This window comes from Rhagoletis zephyria, unplaced genomic scaffold (assembly GCF_001687245.7).
Source record: "Rhagoletis zephyria isolate East Lansing unplaced genomic scaffold, Rhagoletis_zephyria_1.1 Rzeph_scaffold_01734, whole genome shotgun sequence".
Lineage (NCBI taxonomy): Eukaryota > Metazoa > Arthropoda > Insecta > Diptera > Tephritidae > Rhagoletis > Rhagoletis zephyria.
This window is the reverse complement of record NW_016158818.1, coordinates 46328-65804: the sequence shown is the minus strand read 5'-3', so window position 1 is coordinate 65804 and position 19477 is coordinate 46328. Positions and strand designations below refer to the sequence as shown.

The 19477-nt window shown below is 36.5% G+C and overlaps 1 protein-coding gene across 1 annotated transcript; it reads right to left on the bottom strand.

Moving 5' to 3' along the window:
* Positions 1-5431: 5431 nt before the first annotated feature.
* LOC108364984 (arginine/serine-rich protein PNISR) lies at positions 5432-18452 on the bottom strand. Its single transcript, XM_017618871.1, has 9 exons — positions 17829-18452; positions 17478-17757; positions 17239-17404; positions 16871-17077; positions 16390-16492; positions 16087-16143; positions 10690-10793; positions 10347-10635; positions 5432-6685 (listed from the first exon to the last, which is right to left on the bottom strand). The coding sequence occupies exons 1-9, from the start codon at positions 18265-18267 to the stop codon at positions 5658-5660; spliced, it is 2673 nt and encodes an 890-aa protein (XP_017474360.1). The 5' UTR covers positions 18268-18452; the 3' UTR covers positions 5432-5657.
* Between the last annotated feature and the right edge of the window lie 1025 nt (positions 18453-19477).

Below are 19477 nucleotides of genomic sequence, written 5' to 3'. Positions count from 1 at the left end.
TTTTATAAAAATATAGTTTATTCTTTAACAAAAACCGAACAAGTCCAAGTTTCAAACTACAAAATTTAAAAAATTCAACAAATGTTCGTAAAAATGTTGAGCTTTTTAATTAGATTTCTTATAGGTGGCATACACGGTGCGTCTGACTCGCAAGTCATCTGTGTACGTGTTGACTCGCCTTCGACTACACACAGTTGAATCAGTCAGTCGGTGTAAAGTGTAACTACCCTGCAGTACGGGGCAGTGACTACAGGACTGCTGAATCGGTAGCTACCTGATAAACACCGTCAATTACCGACCGACTCCTTGCAGTGTATTTCATCGATTACTTTTACAAGGCAATGTCCTAGGCGGTTGTTGTTGTTGTTGTAGCGGCTACAACAACCCCGCCCAGATNACGTCGTTTATGGGCGCTCTCTGTCGTAGTTTGTCGCTATTCTTACGACTGGTTAAGTCGGGGGAAGACGGAACACAAATGTTTACATCAGATTTTTCACACTGCCCTTTAGAATTTGATAGAAACTTGTAGGTAGCCAGTGACAGAAATCTCTATCAGTCGTGCCACTCAAATGATTTGTCAAATGATAGTCACTCTTCTTGCAGGGTCGTTTTGGCATATTGCTAGACTGCCTACTGCCCGGAGTTCGGCATTCAAATTTGAATCATCAGTGATGTAAATCTTTGACAATTANCTTCTTGCAGGGACGTTTTGGCATATTGCTAGACTGCCTACTGCCCGGAGTTCGGCATTCAAATTTGAATCATCAGTGATGTAAATCTTTGACAATTATGAGTGATCAGCCTTGATAGAAATATAAGTCAGCAATGTGCAATCAAATTTGATGTAATACCCGATCAATAATAACACATCAAGTCTGACATGTTTTCATATCATTGCTGATTACTCACAGTTGATGTAAAAATTCGTCAAGTCTGATCTCTCACGCATGATTAGAAATCTATCATTAATGACACATTTAATACTTATTATTTTTTTCTTTTATTTTCATAAAATCTTATGACCTAATTATTAATCATTAAAATATTAGAAGTTAAATAATTAATGTCTTACGAAGTAAAAATTCAAATGTTTTTCATAAAACACACACTTGCGACAGAAATAATAGCTCTGATCCAAGGCACATTAAAAAGGTAGTATCAGTAGAGCAAAAACAACATTTGCGTGTATTTTGTTGTTGCTTCTGGTATCGAAAGTGTCAACAACTGTTCTGAATTTTTTCTTCTAAATCAAAGCGTGCCATGTGAAATACAAAAAATTATAAAAAATAAAAAATTGAAATTGGAAAAAATAAAAATTGATGCAACTTTTTTCCTAGTAAATTTGTTTGCTTCTCGAAGCATTGATCCATCCTTTGCAAGGCCCAGTAATCAGCGGTCGTGCTGCCGAGTTGGGCGAACGTTCCAAAAGCTGCTATTCAATCGCTTGTTTTGTATGGAAAAAGGTTTCACAAGCAAATGGATTTTAACAACTTATAATTTTCGTGAGAAAAAATTAACAATATTTGACATTTTCGAGACCAAATAATTTGAAAATAAATCAAATCAGCTGCTCTACTGATACTACCTGTTCAATGTACCTTGCTCCTATCCAATACTTTTCGTGAAAAATACTGTAAAACTGTCAAACAGCAAAATTACTCTCTGAAGTGAGAGTATAAAGTGAGTAACAACAAAAAGTACGGGAACAAAAAAAACACTTTTCCTGTAAAACCGTCAACCAGTGATTGCTTGACACCTTTCATGATTTTACCAGAAGAAAAGGTTAGGGTAAAATCTTGCAACTTCATTCTCTACACAAGTCTCCAAAAGTCGCTCTCATTTACAGGATTTTGGAGTACGGGAACATTTTTCCTGCAACTTCATGCAATTTCGTGTAAATTCCTATAAGTTCATGGAGTACTGGATCAGAGCTAATAGAAACGATTTATTTCGGTGCATTTCTTTTGCTTATTTATGGCCCCNTTTCGTGTAAATTCCTATAAGTTCATGGAGTACTGGATCAGAGCTAATAGAAACGATTTACTTCGGTGCATTTCTTTTGCTTTTTTATGGCCCCAATATACATGGCGATTGGTGTCCAGTTGCTGGTCTAGTAGCCATGGCTACCAGTATCTTACTTTGTATTATGTAAAGCGACTAATCTATATGTAAACAAATTACAAAACCGTCATAAGTGTGAAATACAAAATTGCGCCACTAGATTCTATTATAAAAGTCTAGCTAGTNCTATGTAAAGCGACTAATCTATATGTAAACAAATTACAAAACCGTCATAAGGGTGAAATACAAAATTGCGCCACTAGATTCTATTATAAAAGTCTAGCTAGTTGTATGACAAACGCCATACAAATCCACATTTCAAACTTTGTACATTAAACATTAAATAAACACAAAGGAAATGTAGCCAAAAATTAGTCAAAATAACGCGTTTATATTAGTTCTGCCACCAGCGTACATATGTACATTAGACTGCATCACAAAAAAAAGTTGCGGTTTTTCCACCGGGATTACAAAATTTATTATATTTTAAGATGTGCACCAAAATATTTCGGAAAGATATTAAGATTTAAGCGAGCTGGACCGATTTGAAAATACCTCCAAAAATGAAGTTTTTTATGAATAAAAATAGTTTCTTAAAGAACTTTTTGAAAAAAGTCCCCTCAGATGACAAATTAAATTAAGCTTAAAAAATCTGTACAAAAATATTTAAAAATCTTTTCAACGAAATCGTAAGAATGAGATATTTGATGCTGTTTTTTTACTTTTTTCAAAGATTGGTTTACGAAAAACTGGAATAACTGGGCCAAACATGTTCTGATTTAGACTTATGGCATCTCAGTATAAAGGTATTTTCACACTGTTTTTATTAAACACAGTTAAAAATTTCGATTTTAATTTTAAACTTTTTGGACTTTGCTTCACGTTACAATTCACGAAAACTTTTTCATAATTAAGAATAAAAAAAACTTGAATTTCATGTTCCGTCTAATGGAGATCGAACCCGGACACCCTTGGTAGCAACCAATTGTATCAAGCATCTTTGCAAACTCAGCTACAGCCACGCATGTAAATGCGCTTTCATATGTTGCATTTGAATCAACACCACACTTCGCTGTGTTGATGCCGTCAATTCATAAGATTGGCTCTCTCTCTCTGAGAGACATATAAAAGTTGCGTTCCAGCTGTTTCACAATTTACAGGTTTTTACACGAAGTCGTTCCAGCTGACCACCTTCCATAAGGTTTATTAATGGATAAAACAGCTGTTCCTGCAAATCGTGAATATCGTGAAGCATCTGAGGCAAACATTTTATATTTTGGGAGTTAGGCGACTTACGGAAGGTTTCAAGACCAGGGCACGTACGAAAACCACGCTCTATAAGTCACTCATCATGCCCGTGCTGGTATATGGCGCAGAAGCATGGACAATGACAACATCCGATGAGGCGGCTCTTGGGGTGTTTGAGAGAAAGATTTTGCGGAAGATTTACGGTCCTTTACGCGTTGGCGACGGCGAGTACCGCAGACGATGGAACGATGAGCTGTATGAGCTTTACAACGATATGGACATAGTGCAGCGAATTAAAATACAGCGGCTCCGCTGGCTTGGTCATGTCGTTCGAATGGACACCGACGCTCCAGCTCTGAAAGTATTCAACTCGGAACCCGCTGGTGGTAGCAGAGGAAGAGGGAGGCCTCCACTGCGATGGAAAGACCAGGTGGGGAAGGAATTGGCTTCACTTGGCATTTCCAATTGGCGTCAGTTGGCACAGAAAAGAAACGACTGGCATGCTTTGTTGAACGCGGCCAAAATCGCTTAGGCGGTTACAGTGCCAAATAAGAAGAAAGTGTCTGTTCCCAGCGGTGGACGGCATATGACTGATTCCACTCCAGAAACTCTAGCGGCTCGCTTCATTCCATCCGGACGCATCACGCAAGTCCGCGAAAACTTTCCGGCAGAAGCGCGTGACCACTAAGGTGGTGTCACCGGAGCAGCTGATTTCAAGGCAAATTTGTACTGCTTGTCAAATGATGTGTTTGTTGTAATTTTGTTTTGTGCTGATTGCCAATGTGCGTATAATTTGTTGTAGTTTTTGCTTTTGTTTGTATAAATTCGCCTTGGTTACCACCTACACTCGATTTCGGGGATCCTCAATTTTTAGGTTCGGCAACTGGTAAAACCACATAAGCGGAACAAGTGGGAGAAGCATTTGAAGACCTGCAACTTCGCCTCTGCTGTGAGTAAGCTCTGGTCGACCGTGACCTGTCAAATCGAAAGAGACGTGGCGTCGATTCACACCCTACTTTAACAAGATAAATAAAGATGTGCCAGATTAGTGCCCGTCAAGCGGAGTCTTCGTATGCCCCTAAACCCCACTCAACTAACGCCCCTGTCTCTATGGACTAACTCAGTTGGAGTAGCACACTTCCTAGGTCTCGTTAGTTGAGCTTGACGGCAACGATTGGTAGGCAAGCCGATCTATTCGGCGCTAAGAAAGCCGCTACAACAGCAACTCTCGACCTATAAATGCCGGATCCCAATAACCACCTATCGCATACACAGAAAGTGGAGACTCCCCCTATGACACCAAGCATATTCCAATCAATCCAATTCAGCTAACATCCACCTACCTTTGATCCGACCTCGTCGAAACAGCTCGTTTTTCGGGCCTACCGTTGGCTGAGCTTCTGATGGACACACGGACCCAGGCGAGGCTTAATAGTGCAACGCCTGTGGGTGGTTGACCCTTACTGCTGCTACAATAACACAAACGTACTCAGATAAAAAGATTATAGTTGATTTAACAATTAAAGTAGCTTAAGGGACTACAGAAGATTTGACTTTGCATTAAAAAATAATCAGTTTCCCTTGGAAATGTTTATAGTTTTATTAAAAGGGCACCTTGAACTGCACCTATACCTATGGCTAGTTCAACGTTAAAATATTGTTGGGGAACTTAATGAAATGTTGCTTTAAAGGGAAAAGAGCTTATCCCGACTTAGGCTACTTTAATTGAACGGCACAGATATATTCACACCTTCAATAAAACACAGCATTATTTATTTATGATGAAGCGTTATTTACTATAGCTGTATTTAAAGCGAAATTCTAACGAGTTAAATTCATTGTGCTCTATTAGATCATTCATTAATGCTCAATGCGCTTACTTTTCAAATTATTTTTAAAAAATTTGCGTATTGAATACACTTTGCTAGACAATGTTGTCTTAAATACAATATTTACCGCTTTTTTGTAAATAAACATAGAAAGAAAACTAAAAAAAACACGCATATTTTACCTATAGGGAAAAATGTTTGATCATAATACAGTAAAAAAAANGAGTTAAATTCATTGTGCTCTATTAGATCATTCATTAATGCTCAATGCGCTTACTTTTCAAATTATTTTTAAAAAATTTGCATATTGAATACACTTTGCTAGACAATGTTGTCTTAAATAATATTTACCGCTTTTTTGTTAATAAACATAGAAAGAAAACTAAAAAAACACACATATTTTACCTATAGGGAAAAATGTTTGATCATAATACAGTAAAAAAAAATATTATATAATGGAGAAAATATGCGATTTCTTCTCTATATAATTAAAAGTTATGCAATAGTTTCGCAGTGGAGCTAACGCCTGCGCCAATGCGAGGAAGATGAGTATGTGGAACGTGATCTAGAACGCGAACGTTTTCTCGACGAGCTGTGTCGCGAAGATGAATGCCGAAGGCGGCTGTCATTATCATAGTCATCTTCAAGGCTCGAGTGGCGATGACTGCTATGATGACTTCGATGACGCCCGCGACTTTGGCTTCTGCTGCGGTCATTTCTGTGACTGCGATCACTTCGTTCGCCACGGCGTTCACTCCGTTCATACTCATGTTCGCGCCGATGCTTGGACTCTACCGTTGCTGATGTGCGACTGTAGTGACTTGAGTGGTGTGATGTCGAAGATGTGCTGGTCGAAGTTGTACTTGACGTATCTGTATCACCTGAAGAGGATTGTGATATATTTTTGTTATCATCCACTGCAGCGTCATCATCCTCATCGCTAGAATGTCTCGCTTTGTGCTTACGCCGTTTGGTGTCACCATAACGCTCCTTTTCTCGATCGCGTTCACGTTCCCGTTCACGTTCACGTTCGTGCTCATGATAGCTTTTGCGTTTCCGCTCACGTTCACGTTCGCGGTCTCGATAACGGTCACTTTCGCTGTCTCTATGATCATATCGACTACTACGATGGCTACGCTCTCTTTCCGAGCGTGATACTGACGAACGGCTACTACTTGCACGACGACCCTTTGTGGCTTTCTCATACGCAGCCTCAGCGGCATTTAATAAATTTTTATTTAGCATCGAGACTCCATCACCATCTTCAATAAATGCCGCATTGGCTATGTTGTAAGCGATATGAGGACTTTCATGTGGCATTGCGGATATTGAGGACGACGCACTGATCGTAGTTCCTGCCACTGGCACCAAGGACGTTGCTGCCGTCGTTCCGATAGGGAAGACCACGCTGCCACTTGGATTAGCATTTGCGTTATGCATGTTAGATATATATGTGGCAGCAACTGCTGCGGCGCCTTTTGAGTCTTTGTTATCACTAAATCGAGTTGTACGTTCCTTACGCGAGCTGCGATCTCTCTGTCGCTTGCCTACGATTACAAATAAGAGCCAATATTAATTAATTAATAGTTTCTGAAGTAGAAGCAGATGTAGCAATTTTGAACATTAAAATAAAACCTAATTTTTTTTAATATGTATGTATGTACTACGAACAACCTAAAAACCTAACTAATCATCTTCAAAAAGTGTAGAATATTTAGTCCTTAAAAGGCTATCATAAAGTATTGTCGGGGTGTTTAAAAATATTTCGCGCGAATAACTTAATATTCAATACATTTCCTCTAAAGTTACGATACCGGTGTCTTCCTTGTCTTATTTATACATAAGCCTGACTTATGCTTGTGAAATATAATGGATGATATACATACATACATTGCAGCTCATCACAAGACATCAACTAGCGCTAACCTAACCCAACAGTTCCAGAGGCGGAACAGTCATTGTGCATAGCATCTGTCTACAACTCTCCCAAATGTGTTTGTCTTCTTCTAGCGGCCGCATGGTTTTTGTCGCCAAGTCGCTAGAGTCGTCTTAGCTAAGCCCAATGACTTTGTATACCTGTTATATATCTTAAGCTTGTCTTTAAGAAAGTGGTTAGTTTTCTAAAATTTATAATCAGCCTTTTCCCTGTTATAGGGTAAATGCCTGTGTGATTTCTGATAGATAGTATCTTAAGTAGTTCATATGCTAATAAGACCCATAACAGACGGAACCTCCCTGAGAGTAGCTATTTAGCTATATGATTTAGTTTCCTACTCCCATTTGCGTCGGTCTAGTTCGTAGCATAACTTTCTGCGGATCGGAGCAACTACATTCCTTTCTCTAGAACTCGATCAACAACCTCCTGTTAGGTTATGACAAAGGCACCTTGAATGTCTAAAAATGTATATAGCGCTACCTCACCGCTCTTAAATGAATGTTATATCATAGTAGATCACTGGAATAGTGCGGTAACAGTTGACCTATAAGTGCAATTGGCATGTCGCCCAGGGTGTAACGGCATTGTCATTAGGCTCATTGATTTCGACAGAATTTAGGATTTTTGCATACTTTGGAAATAGGGTTATGTCAATTATAAGCTTTCCCGCACGAAAAACTGGAGAAGAACCGTCTACACCTGGAGATTTGCACTGTATCGTACAGAATACCAGGTGTATGATTTTTTTTTTGCCTCTCAGTTTCCCACAGTAAGTAAGGGTGCGTTCAGAAATTCATCACACCAAAGCATCAGTCTCTTTTATTAGAGCGCTTTTCTCAACTTGCAATGTTGTATGTCCAGTATACAATAAATGTAGGAAAGCTATTTATGGCAAGTTCTATATATCAACCTAGTATAGATATCAACCTCGTAGTAGGCATCATATCAAAGAGATACAACTAGAAGACTCTAGATGTCGCCCCGCCAGAAGAAGTTAAATATTGCGCCTAAATAAATGCATTATTTACATACGCTACAGCGGAAATGGACCACACGCAATTTTTTTAAAAGAATTTAACTGCTGCTATATGTATGTATGTACATATGTATGTATGTTTATACTAAACATTTTGCTTGCATAGCCTTCTGTTCTCTTTTCATTGCAAGTTGAATTATTATTTTTTTTTTATTGCAAATTTTTATANCTAATCAGCCTTTTCCCTGTTATAGGGTAAATGCCTGTGAGATTTCTGATAGATAGTATCTTAAGTAGTTCATATGCTAATAAGACCCATAACAGACGGAACCTTCCTGAGAGTAGCTATTTAGCTATATAATTTAGTTTCCTACTCCCATTTGCGTCGGTCTAGTTCGTAGCATAACTTTCTGCGGATCGGAGCAACTACATTCCTTTCTCTAGAACTCGATCAACAACCTCCTGTTAGGTTATGACAAAGGCACCTTGAATGTCTAAAAATGTATATAGCGCTACCTCACCGCTCTTAAATGAATGTTATATCATAGTAGATCACTGGAATAGTGCGGTAACAGTTGACCTATAAGTGCAATTGGCATGTCGCCCAGGGTGTAACGGCATTGTCATTAGGCTCATTGATTTCGACAGAATTTAGGATTTTTGCATACTTTGGAAATAGGGTTATGTCAATTATAAGCTTTCCCGCACGAAAAACTGGAGAAGAACCGTCTACACCTGGAGATTTGCACTGTATCGTACAGAATACCAGGTGTATGATTTTTTTTTTGCCTCTCAGTTTCCCACAGTAAGTAAGGGTGCGTTCAGAAATTCATCACACCAAAGCATCAGTCTCTTTTATTAGAGCGCTTTTCTCAACTTGCAATGTTGTATGTCCAGTATACAATAAATGTAGGAAAGCTATTTATGGCAAGTTCTATATATCAACCTAGTATAGATATCAACCTCGTAGTAGGCATCATATCAAAGAGATACAACTAGAAGACTCTAGATGTCGCCCCGCCAGAAGAAGTTAAATATTGCGCCTAAATAAATGCATTATTTACATACGCTACAGCGGAAATGGACCACACGCAATTTTTTTAAAAGAATTTAACTGCTGCTATATGTATGTATGTACATATGTATGTATGTTTATACTAAACATTTTGCTTGCATAGCCTTCTGTTCTCTTTTCATTGCAAGTTGAATTATTATTTTTTTTTTATTGCAAATTTTTATACAGACAAGACTAAAAAGTAGAAAATGAATAAAAAAAAACTTTTTAATATACAAGGCTTTTATAAATGGAATAAAAATTACAAAATAATATTTCTCAGTCTAATAGAATTTGTTTTGATAACTTTTGATTTTGAAATTTAAGCAAGTCATTATAAACCATTTATGAGATTGAAAAAGAAAAGCGTGGGGCGCATGTAGTAGACCTAAATTGATATGAAGGGTAATATATGTATGAATGTGGATATATGAATAACGACCACTTAAAATCGATCTTAGATTTGTTCTTTCTATGTAGAAATTTCAGGTCTATGTTATGTAGTTTGAGTAAATCTAATGCTCTGTACTGCAAGCGCCACGTTTTTCGTTTTCAATCTCGAAAATGGTTTATAATGACTTTTGCTAAAATTACAAAATCAAAAGTTATCAAAACAAATTCTTTAAAGACTGATAAGCATGATAAAAACATTACAAGGTAAAATCATTGAGAGGCAGTCTGGCCAACAATATAATTTTAAAATTCGAGCTCAGGCTCACACACACATTCCCTCTTTTAATCTCAAACAACAACAATTGTGAACAATTTCATTTTTTTATTTTCAATTTTATATGATTTTAAAATGTTTGCAAACGTCAGAAAAAAATCATGGCCGACGAATTGAGAGAATGGTTTTACCTTCTAATGTTTTTATCATGGTCCCCAGTATATCCAAGTCTTATGTTTCAAATAATTTCTACCCTCACTAATGGGTCATTGTCTANGTTTTACCTTCTAATGTTTTTATCATGGTCCCCAGTATATCGAAGTCTTATGTTTCAAATAATTTCTACCCTCACTAATGGGTCATTGTCTAGGTCAAACTAAAGTGCTCTTTATACCAAATATTAAATCATTCTTTGGCATTATAGCGAATAGGTTCCAAAATTCTATAAACACGATGTTAGGTGGCTTTAAACTTAAGTTTTCTTCGCATGAAAAGGGTAAATTTTTATCGACGACTGATTTTGATTTTTTCTCTTTTGGTTTTTGGCAAAAAATATTGTATACAAACAAACGCACCGTTTGAATGTTGTAACTTTGATTCAGTTGCCTCACCGAAATCCCTTTCGTAAGATTTACTAACTGTGCTTGTCATGGCTGACGACGAGGACGACCATATCGCGGCATCATCGCTCTGCCCAGCTTCGCCTGCTGCATTATCCTTTAATTCTTCGTCCTCCTCCTCTCGTTTTTCTAGCAAGCAGTAATACTTCAATTTCTGTTCTTCTCGCGCGGCGTTGGCTGCTATACGCTCCTCAATTTCATCGGTTACTTTAGCAAAAGCACGCCGTTTCGCACGTATTGAAGCCTATAAAGAATATGATAAAACCCTAAATTTTAAAACACATTTGGTTGATTAAACCTTAATTTCCTCCTCGGAATCATTGTTGGTATCATTATCAGCGGATGTTTCATCGTCCGTGTCGCTGCTTTCATCACCTGTAGAATCGTCGTATGCTGCTAAGCCTAAAAATAAATGTGCTGCTAGTTCGAATTCTAAAAATGAAAGTCTTTCGTACTGTGGATTTATTCTAACGACAACAACTAACGTCTCAGGTAGGGAACTCATCGTTTGAGTTGAAAACTGGTTAAAGAGTACCGAAAAGTGAAGAAGAATGCATTCATATCAGATTTTTTGGAAAAAACAATCTGTATGAAGGCCTACGAAGCACATGTGCCATGGAGATTTTGCGATTTTCTAAGCGGTATTAACATTTGTGGGAATAACAAAGAATATTACTTACAGTTGCGAACATAAAAATAGCAGTACCGCTTTTGTTTAGTGTATGTCGTAAATTGGACAAAATCTCACGACTCGACCACATTCGACCTCGTTGCGAGCGTCGTGCAAACGAATGAATGATCACCATTGATGGCATTTAAATTTCTACTCAACTAGTGTATTAAAAAGGAAAAACTTGGCAGCAATGGATATTTTTCGACGATTTTTGTTGTCTACTCATTTCAGCACGACAGTATGCAATGGCAATATTGTCGAGTGGTGCAATTTAGTCTAACACCCCTATTGCGAGTGTCGACTAGTAGTAGATAAACGACTATTAGTCTATCGATTATTCGTGGCGTTTTGGCGCGTCTGCTAACACCAGGCTGTACTGCTGCATGTGCAAAAATTGCCTTTTAGCTATTTTTGAACTTTTTGCACAGGCACTTCTCAACTGCCATGTAATTAAACTTGCTTAAGTTTTAATTAGATGGCACATCAAAGTATGCTCGTCCTAGTCTGATACATCCTCCGGACACTGCTTCCGGAGTTTTTGCGGACTCTGGATGACTTACAACTATGCAGAGGTGGTAATAGCTGATTACCATTGGCCACAGTGCCTAACCACATACATACATGCAAACATACTGCTCTCGTTCAATAAGAGCGTGTGAATGGTTTATAGTCGCTCATCCTTATACAAACAAACAGTTTTAGAAAAATGAGCGATAAAAAACTATTCACAGTCGCTTATTGAATGAACATTTACAATACCGTGGAAAAGCGATAATCGAATAAGAGTCGTTTATGTACTACTAGTCGACACTCGCAATAGGGATGTAATTTGCGACTTACGCAATGAGGCTGATTGGCATCAGAGTTGCCGGTTCGATACAATTGTATCATTTAAGACCCTAAATTCTAAATTTTAAACTTTGATACTTTTTTGTTCACAAAAGCCCCATTTTGATACTTTTGGCTGGCAGAAATGAATTTCTGAATAATATGAATAATATTGCTAGTGTAAAGGCTAATATTTTTTTTGTGTTATTTAAAGTCTTACAGCTAAATTCATAAAAAATAAAGAAGCCTTTACTGCTTTATATGAAAATGTCACTTTAAAGAGCTCCTTAAATCTATTTTATTTTTTATGAATAAGGCCAATAAAATTTTATATGTAGACATTTATAAGCAGGACAGCCAATAAAAGTACCAAATAGAAAAATAAATGCCAAAACAGGTGACATTCTTTTTAATTCTACCCATTTAGCATTAAAATTAGAAACACATTCCTAAAACAAATGTCCAATGCCAAAATAAGTTAAACCAGTTGTATACACTTTAGAAATTAGAAAATTTGAGTTGAGAAAAAAAGTATTAGCAAAAGATTTCACAAAAATGTATTGAAATATTACTATTTTTCAAAAGTGCCATTTGAAATAAAGTAGGTCTATAGGTTTATAGTAGGGCTGTGCGATTAATTGATTACANAACCAGTTGTATACACTTTAGAAATTAGAAAATTTGAGTTGAGAAAAAAAGTATTAGCAAAAGATTTCACAAAAATGTATTGAAATATTACTATTTTTCAAAAGTGCCATTTGAAATAAAGTAGGTCTATAGGTTTATAGTAGGGCTGTGCGATTAATTGATTACTCAAAATTTTAATTAATCATAAAGTAAATAACTCAATTATTCGATTAATTGGAAATTATGATTACTCAAAAGTTCAGTTACTCGAGTAAGCAAGATTTTTGATAAACAAAAAAAAAAAAAAAATTTTGAGTAAGTTGCTTTATGATTAGTCAACATTTCGAGTAAAAAGAGTAATCAACATTTCAATTCTTTACATATGTATAAACTTTATAGGTCTTATAAGGGAAATACAGCCCGGAATTTCTTTGGACACGCCGCTGTTATAGGGCCCCTAAACCACACAAAAACTTTGCGCAATATCGGGCTTGCGTAGGTCGTTTGTGTAGTGTATGGAGTTGTTTGTACTAAATTGCACAGTTACTGCGCTAAAATCCAAATCATTTTGATATTTTGCTAATGCTTGTATTATTATACAATAATTTGTGTTCATGCTGTAAAATATGGTAAGAACGTAGAAAAAAATTAAATTTTTGTTTTAATATTCTTTTTGGCGTTTCAAAACTGAAGCTATCAAAATATACAACGCACATTCATATTCCTTGCTCCTTGAGCAACGTTTCTCCAAAGTAATGTTTGCGCCATTTTATTGTGTAGTAATTTCCACAATATTGACTTGTTCTAGTGTGGTTTTATTTGTTACTTGTTTTTCAAATAAAAGTTTTAAAAAATAACAGTTGTGTTTGGTTTTGCTTCTTTGAAACACACATGTACATGCATATGTAGTAAGCCAGAGAACATTAACTTAGAAAATAACGAAATAACGTAAATCGTTACAGAATCTCCAAAGAGCGTACCCAGATGCCGCACTATACATATATCGTGCGCATATTACGGCCCGTTGAAATTATATATTAAATACATATATCAAGTGAAAGGTATTTTTATGCTCTTTTAAATATTTTAGCATATAGTTGATAACGTAATTTTAAAGAAAAATATTAATGTTTATAAAAAAATGGACACAATTTGGTTCTTTTTGCTTTCGGCAAGAAAGTATGTGTATCAGTTGTGTGATGCTATAACAATTCCGATGTTCATCATTGCTTCAATGCCAATTGCTATTGGTCCGCAGGAATGCAGAAGCAGTCACTACGGAGTTAATTAAGAAATCTCGTATGATTAAAGCCGATCTAGGAGTATATATTTCTCTACCACGTTTGGCAGGTAAAAAAAAAAAAAAAGAAGTAACCCCCATTGGTCAATGAAAATAAGTACTGGCGGCGATCTATAAAAATACCGTATCTGGACTCACCAAGGGCCACTTTAAAACCACACTGTTCTAATAAAAAAACTTCAGGGGCCCAATACCTGTTCTGTGAAAACGTGAAGTAAAACAATAGGAGTGTTCGCTATGTAACTGCCAGTAAGAATTTTGTAACTGCCAGTAACAAAATTCAGAGAACAAGGTACCTTACTCTCCCAAAGGGAGAAACTTATTAAGTTTTGCGCGAACAGGAATTAGCAAACATTTGCACGGTTGCATTTCGAGCATAATAAATTTTTAAAATTATTTCGGGTGGCATTGAAAACCGGACCTATACGTATATTTCTTCTTATTCTGACTTTCTTCAACATACGCTTCAATTTCTTTGTGGAAGTCACTGTCGGATTTCCTATATCGACAGCGCTGTCGAGTGCGTTCCGATTACGAATACAACTTTTTCAGCCGGGTACCTTTCAAATGTTTGGAATTAATTAAATTAATTGAATAAACAAATATTTCATACTTCTTTCATTAGTAAATCGCAAAAAGATTGTTAATTTTTGAATTTAACGAACTTTTTGATTCAAAGTAATGTTGACAAAAATGCAACCGTGTGCCACAATCCTGCTTGCAAATTCTTACTGGCAAAAATTTTCCCAGCACGAATTTGCAACTTCCCCTCCAAATGAAATGTCAAAATTGTGCTCTCTCCTGGCAAGTTTTACTGGGTTTTTGGCTAAACGAACACAATTTGGTAACAATTGGTACCAACTTGTACAAATTTTTTGCATAGCGAACACTCCTAATATTTCATCACTTCACGATTAATTTTTCAAACGGAATTAAATTAATTCCCACTTGGAAAATAGGTAAGCTATGTTTTCTTTAAGTTTTTAGTACCAAAAATACCATCGTGACCAATGTAATCTACTAGAAAAGAACAAAATGAACGCCTACGTTGTCAGTTGCAAAATAACGTGCCGCCGAAGTTATTTGCAAGCGCCGAACTACTCCGAGCGACTGCTCTACATTCTACGTAACTTACTTTGTAAAGCGGCTCAGAAGTATGTCTGATACCTAATGTATATTCTAAATTTCTACTTCCTTCCGCGAGATGATTCAGGGGGAAATAATAGAAAAGTTTGCTGAAAATCCTAGACGTTTGTTATTAAAATGATTTAATATAAAAGAGAACTTTTTTAAGAAACAATTATATAGACTTCCGAATAGTCGTGCGCAAAACCCGCATGCCACTTAAATGGATCTTCCAGCAGGAATTTTCGACACGAATTGCCTTTCTTTTTTATGGCATGATATATACGCATGTTCATGTTTCGTACCAAAATAAAAATTTTAAGTAATGCATACTTTAAAAATTATTTCAGGTTTAAGGAAAAAAAGGTACTACCAAGGCATATCAAGCATGTAGTAGCATTAGAGCAAAAACAACATTTGCGTGCATTTCGTTGTTGCTTCTGGTATCGAAAGTGTCACAAGCTGTTCTGATTTTTTTCTTCTAATTGGAAGAAAATTAAAATTGTTGCAACTTTCTTTCTTAGTAAATTTGTTTGCTTCTCGAAGCATTGATCCATCTTTTGCAAGGCACAGTAATCAGCGGTTGTGCTCCTGAGTTGAGGGAACGTTCCAATAGCTGCTATTAAATCGCTTGATGCAAATAGATTTTAACAATTTAGAATTTTTGTGAGAATAAATTCAAAGTATTTGACATTTTCGAGACCAAATAATTTGAATAGAAGCAAATCAGCTGCTCTACTGATACTACCTGTTCAATGTACCTTGGGTACTGCTATTTTAGTGTTTGCAACTGATTGTCGTATTTCCCATAGCCTTTGAAAAGGGAAAATATGTGTAATTTAAAAAATATCACGTGAAGACAAACTTAATACTTAGCTTTTATTATTTTAACTAAGGTATTTTTTTTAATGCCCAGCATTAGATTCAAATAGTTATATGAAGCTTTTCGAATTTATTCAACCTGGAAACATGTGTCTAAATTAATTCTAGGACACATGACAATATTACCTGCTACAATCATCCAAATCGAATCATACTAAACAATCATACATAATTTAATTACTCCAACCGTAATCACAAATAAGACAGAGAGAATACCATGTGGATATATAATTAGGAAATTGCATACAAAGTGAACTTACCCAATTTGCCGGTTATGGAAGACAGTGCGCTTTTACGGATCACTTGGGCTGATGTTGCTTTTGTTTGTACGGTTACGTAGTTATCGAGTATATGTAAAATGTACACAATTTCATTTGGTTAACAGATAAAGTTCATTTTCATTTACAAGTAGCAGTGCAGAGAGACAAGAAGTCAGTCATACAACTTTTAGAATAGAATACTTTATGCATTTTCAACATTGCATCAATGCCTCAGAACGCATAAAATCACAAAAACACTAGAAGGAAATATGCATATCAAAAATAAGATTATAGACTTAGTACCTTTGGCTTTGTGCGCGTTTACAGCTTCTTGCGCCAAGTTTGCGATCTCTTGGTTTGTAACGTCCAACAGGAGTTCAGTTAGTGTTGTTCGCACCACTATCATCTAAGCACGTTTTTACGTACATATATGTATTTTTGTTTTTTTTCCAAAGTATGTCAAAAGGGACAAAACGAATTCGTTTTGTGTCAGGGCAGGTGTATCATACAATTAAGAGGTTATAGAGTTAAAATTTTTTAGCAGTAGTGAAAAAGTTAATTATCAAGACGGTGTCATTTGCGTAAGAGATCGTTTCAATATTTAAGTTTTGTATTGATTTCATCCATTTGTATGTCGGCAAGTCGGGCGCATACAAATAAATGTTTGGCGTAAACATCATAAACAAATTGGCGAATTTTGTTTTAACAAATGAAAAATAAAAAATTAAAGCTTAGTGAACTAGAATATTACAATTTAAAGAAGAATTATTTCAAATGTGCATACCAGGTCAGATAGTCTATCTTCATAGCTTCTTTTACCCATATAAGTGCGTTGTTCAGTGTTATTCTCGTTATCCGTTTCGTGCTCATTGTCACTGCCTTCGTCGCCTTTTGCAGTTTTTTGAGGCATCACTAAAGTTTCATCGCCGATAGCTACACCATCGAAGTCCTCTACTTCTGGTTCATCCTCGTTACCTGACATATCGTTCTCCTAAATTATTTTTCAGCTTAGTATAACATATGAATCGCCTTTCACCAATCTCTCGAAAGTTAAAACCTCCGGAGAATTTTAAATGAAAGGTTTCGTCTATTCTGGCCGGAAGCAATGCTTCCCGTGCCTTTAAGCTGTGTAATGTTAAGGATATTACTTACCGCAGATTGTTTATATTTTATGTTTACCGTGTGCATTGCATCACCGGCAATACCTACAGACCCTGTGAAATTGCTGGAATCACTACCACTTGGCTCTTCACGTCTTTTGCTCTGCTCCCTTTCTAGTTGTCTCAGTTTTTCACGTTCCATTTTTTCTAACCCTTCCCTTTTTTATAAAACCATACATTTTATATTGTACAAATAGTTGTTTTAAAACATTAGTAAAGTGCTAACGTTACCTAATCCAAGCTGGAAGCATTTTTCTCTTCTTAGCGTCTACCGCAGCAGCTGTATTATTTTGTTCTTCGACGTTGGGTGTCATCATCTTTACTGTGTTTGGGTTTGGCACATTAATTTTTAGTAGTGATGGTATGTGTGCTGTTGGATTCGTTACGGAATCATTTATCGCACTATTTAATATTGATCCAGCAATAGGAGGCGGCAAGTTCATACGAGGTGGCCAAACGGTGGCATTCCATTGTGGCGCTGCTGGTGTGATTTTGCTGTTATTACCTATGTCTGAAAACCCGATTTACAATAGGCATTTACGATTCTAACAAACATTTTAATGTATCGCAGTTCCTACATACCAGCACCAATAAAATTTCCATCGATTGGTGAACCCGCAACTTGACTTTGGTGTTGCATATACCATGGTGCCTGTGATTGCATAATCGCTTGTTCTCTATTTTTTCCAAGTTGCATCGATGGCGCTGGTGGTGGTGGCGTATCCCCACGCCTCGCATTTTCTTCATCATCCATTTCCATATCAGCTTCCCCCTTTTCATCGAACGATTTCTTCGCTGTAGTTGTCACTGGCCGAGTTGCGACATTTTTATTTGCCGTATTTGTGTCATGAAAACTGTTACTGATGTTGGGCGGAGGTGGAGCATCGGGCATAAGATTACCAGTATCATGCATCTGGATCCATTGCTGCGCCATGGCTGCCCAATCTATCGGCCCACTCATGCTAGCGAATTGATTTAGGCCACTGAGGCCGTCACTACTGGAATCACCGGCTGAGTACATTGCTCTACGTTTCGATTCAGGAAATTTTCACTTTTTTAAATATTTGTTTTTTTGCTAAATTCAACGAAAAACTTTTACTTTTTTTAACAACACGCCATTTTTTCCAAGGAAAATGACTCTGGATATAGTTTTTCTGGCATTTGGCGAAAATAAGTAGGTTTTATAGTGATGCCACTAAGTTTTATATAAATATTCATAACCCCCTGTCTCGACATACGAACGCTGATCTCATGCGAATCATCTCATACTGGCATACAGGATAAAATTTATTGCTGCCCAGCTGTCATTTTGGTCGCTAGATCAGTGGCAATATTTGTGTGGGCTTTTTATATCTTGATATAATCATTTGCAAGATGGCTTTGAAAATGTATTTTTGCCGGATTTATTCGCTTGAAACATTTACAAAATAGGCTCTTTATTTTACATCCAAGTACATCATTACAAATATTTTAACAGGAAACATCTCAATTTTTGCTTTTATATTAAAATAATAATGATGTTGCAGCCACGAAGTTTTCGTGCAAATGACAAACTACCAAATTGTCGGCAATAGATGGCAAGATATAAGCTCTGATATATATTCCTCTTGAAGAGCAATGAGCGGTCTCCATTGGCTATTTATATTCTAACATATGTATCAAGATATAAACTTTATCCTGTGGAGAAGGACAGTTACATATACATATTGCAAATGGAGACCCATGAACGAAAGACACTAGATCACGTAAGAACAAGAGAGTGAAAAAGTCGATTTTTTTAGCGGGTTCTACGCCATCTTGTTTCACTGGAAAACGAGCGAAAAGTAAACAAAGCAAAGAAAACAACGAAAACCAAAATTACCCAAAATTATTGTCAGCCACTTTAAACGCACAATTTAGGTAAAATGATGCAACAAAATGCTTTAAAATGTGTTGTCATGTTGAACTAACTCTTCTTTACTTGAATAAAAGTGTAAAATAGTGGTACTTGTGATGTAAACAAACGCTCAGCTGACGAACCCGCTTTCGCAAGCTTTTTTCTCAAAACCAGTTACAAATACAACGTCGCGTTCTTACGTGATCTTGTATTTTTGGTTCATGATGGAGACCGCTCATCGCAGAGCTCATGCAATAAATATCTGAACTCATCGCATGATAATTATTGCATGCAATAAAATTTCAAACAGCATGTTTGTCGTTTTTTTTGCGTTAAACTAGGATGTGTCTTATGT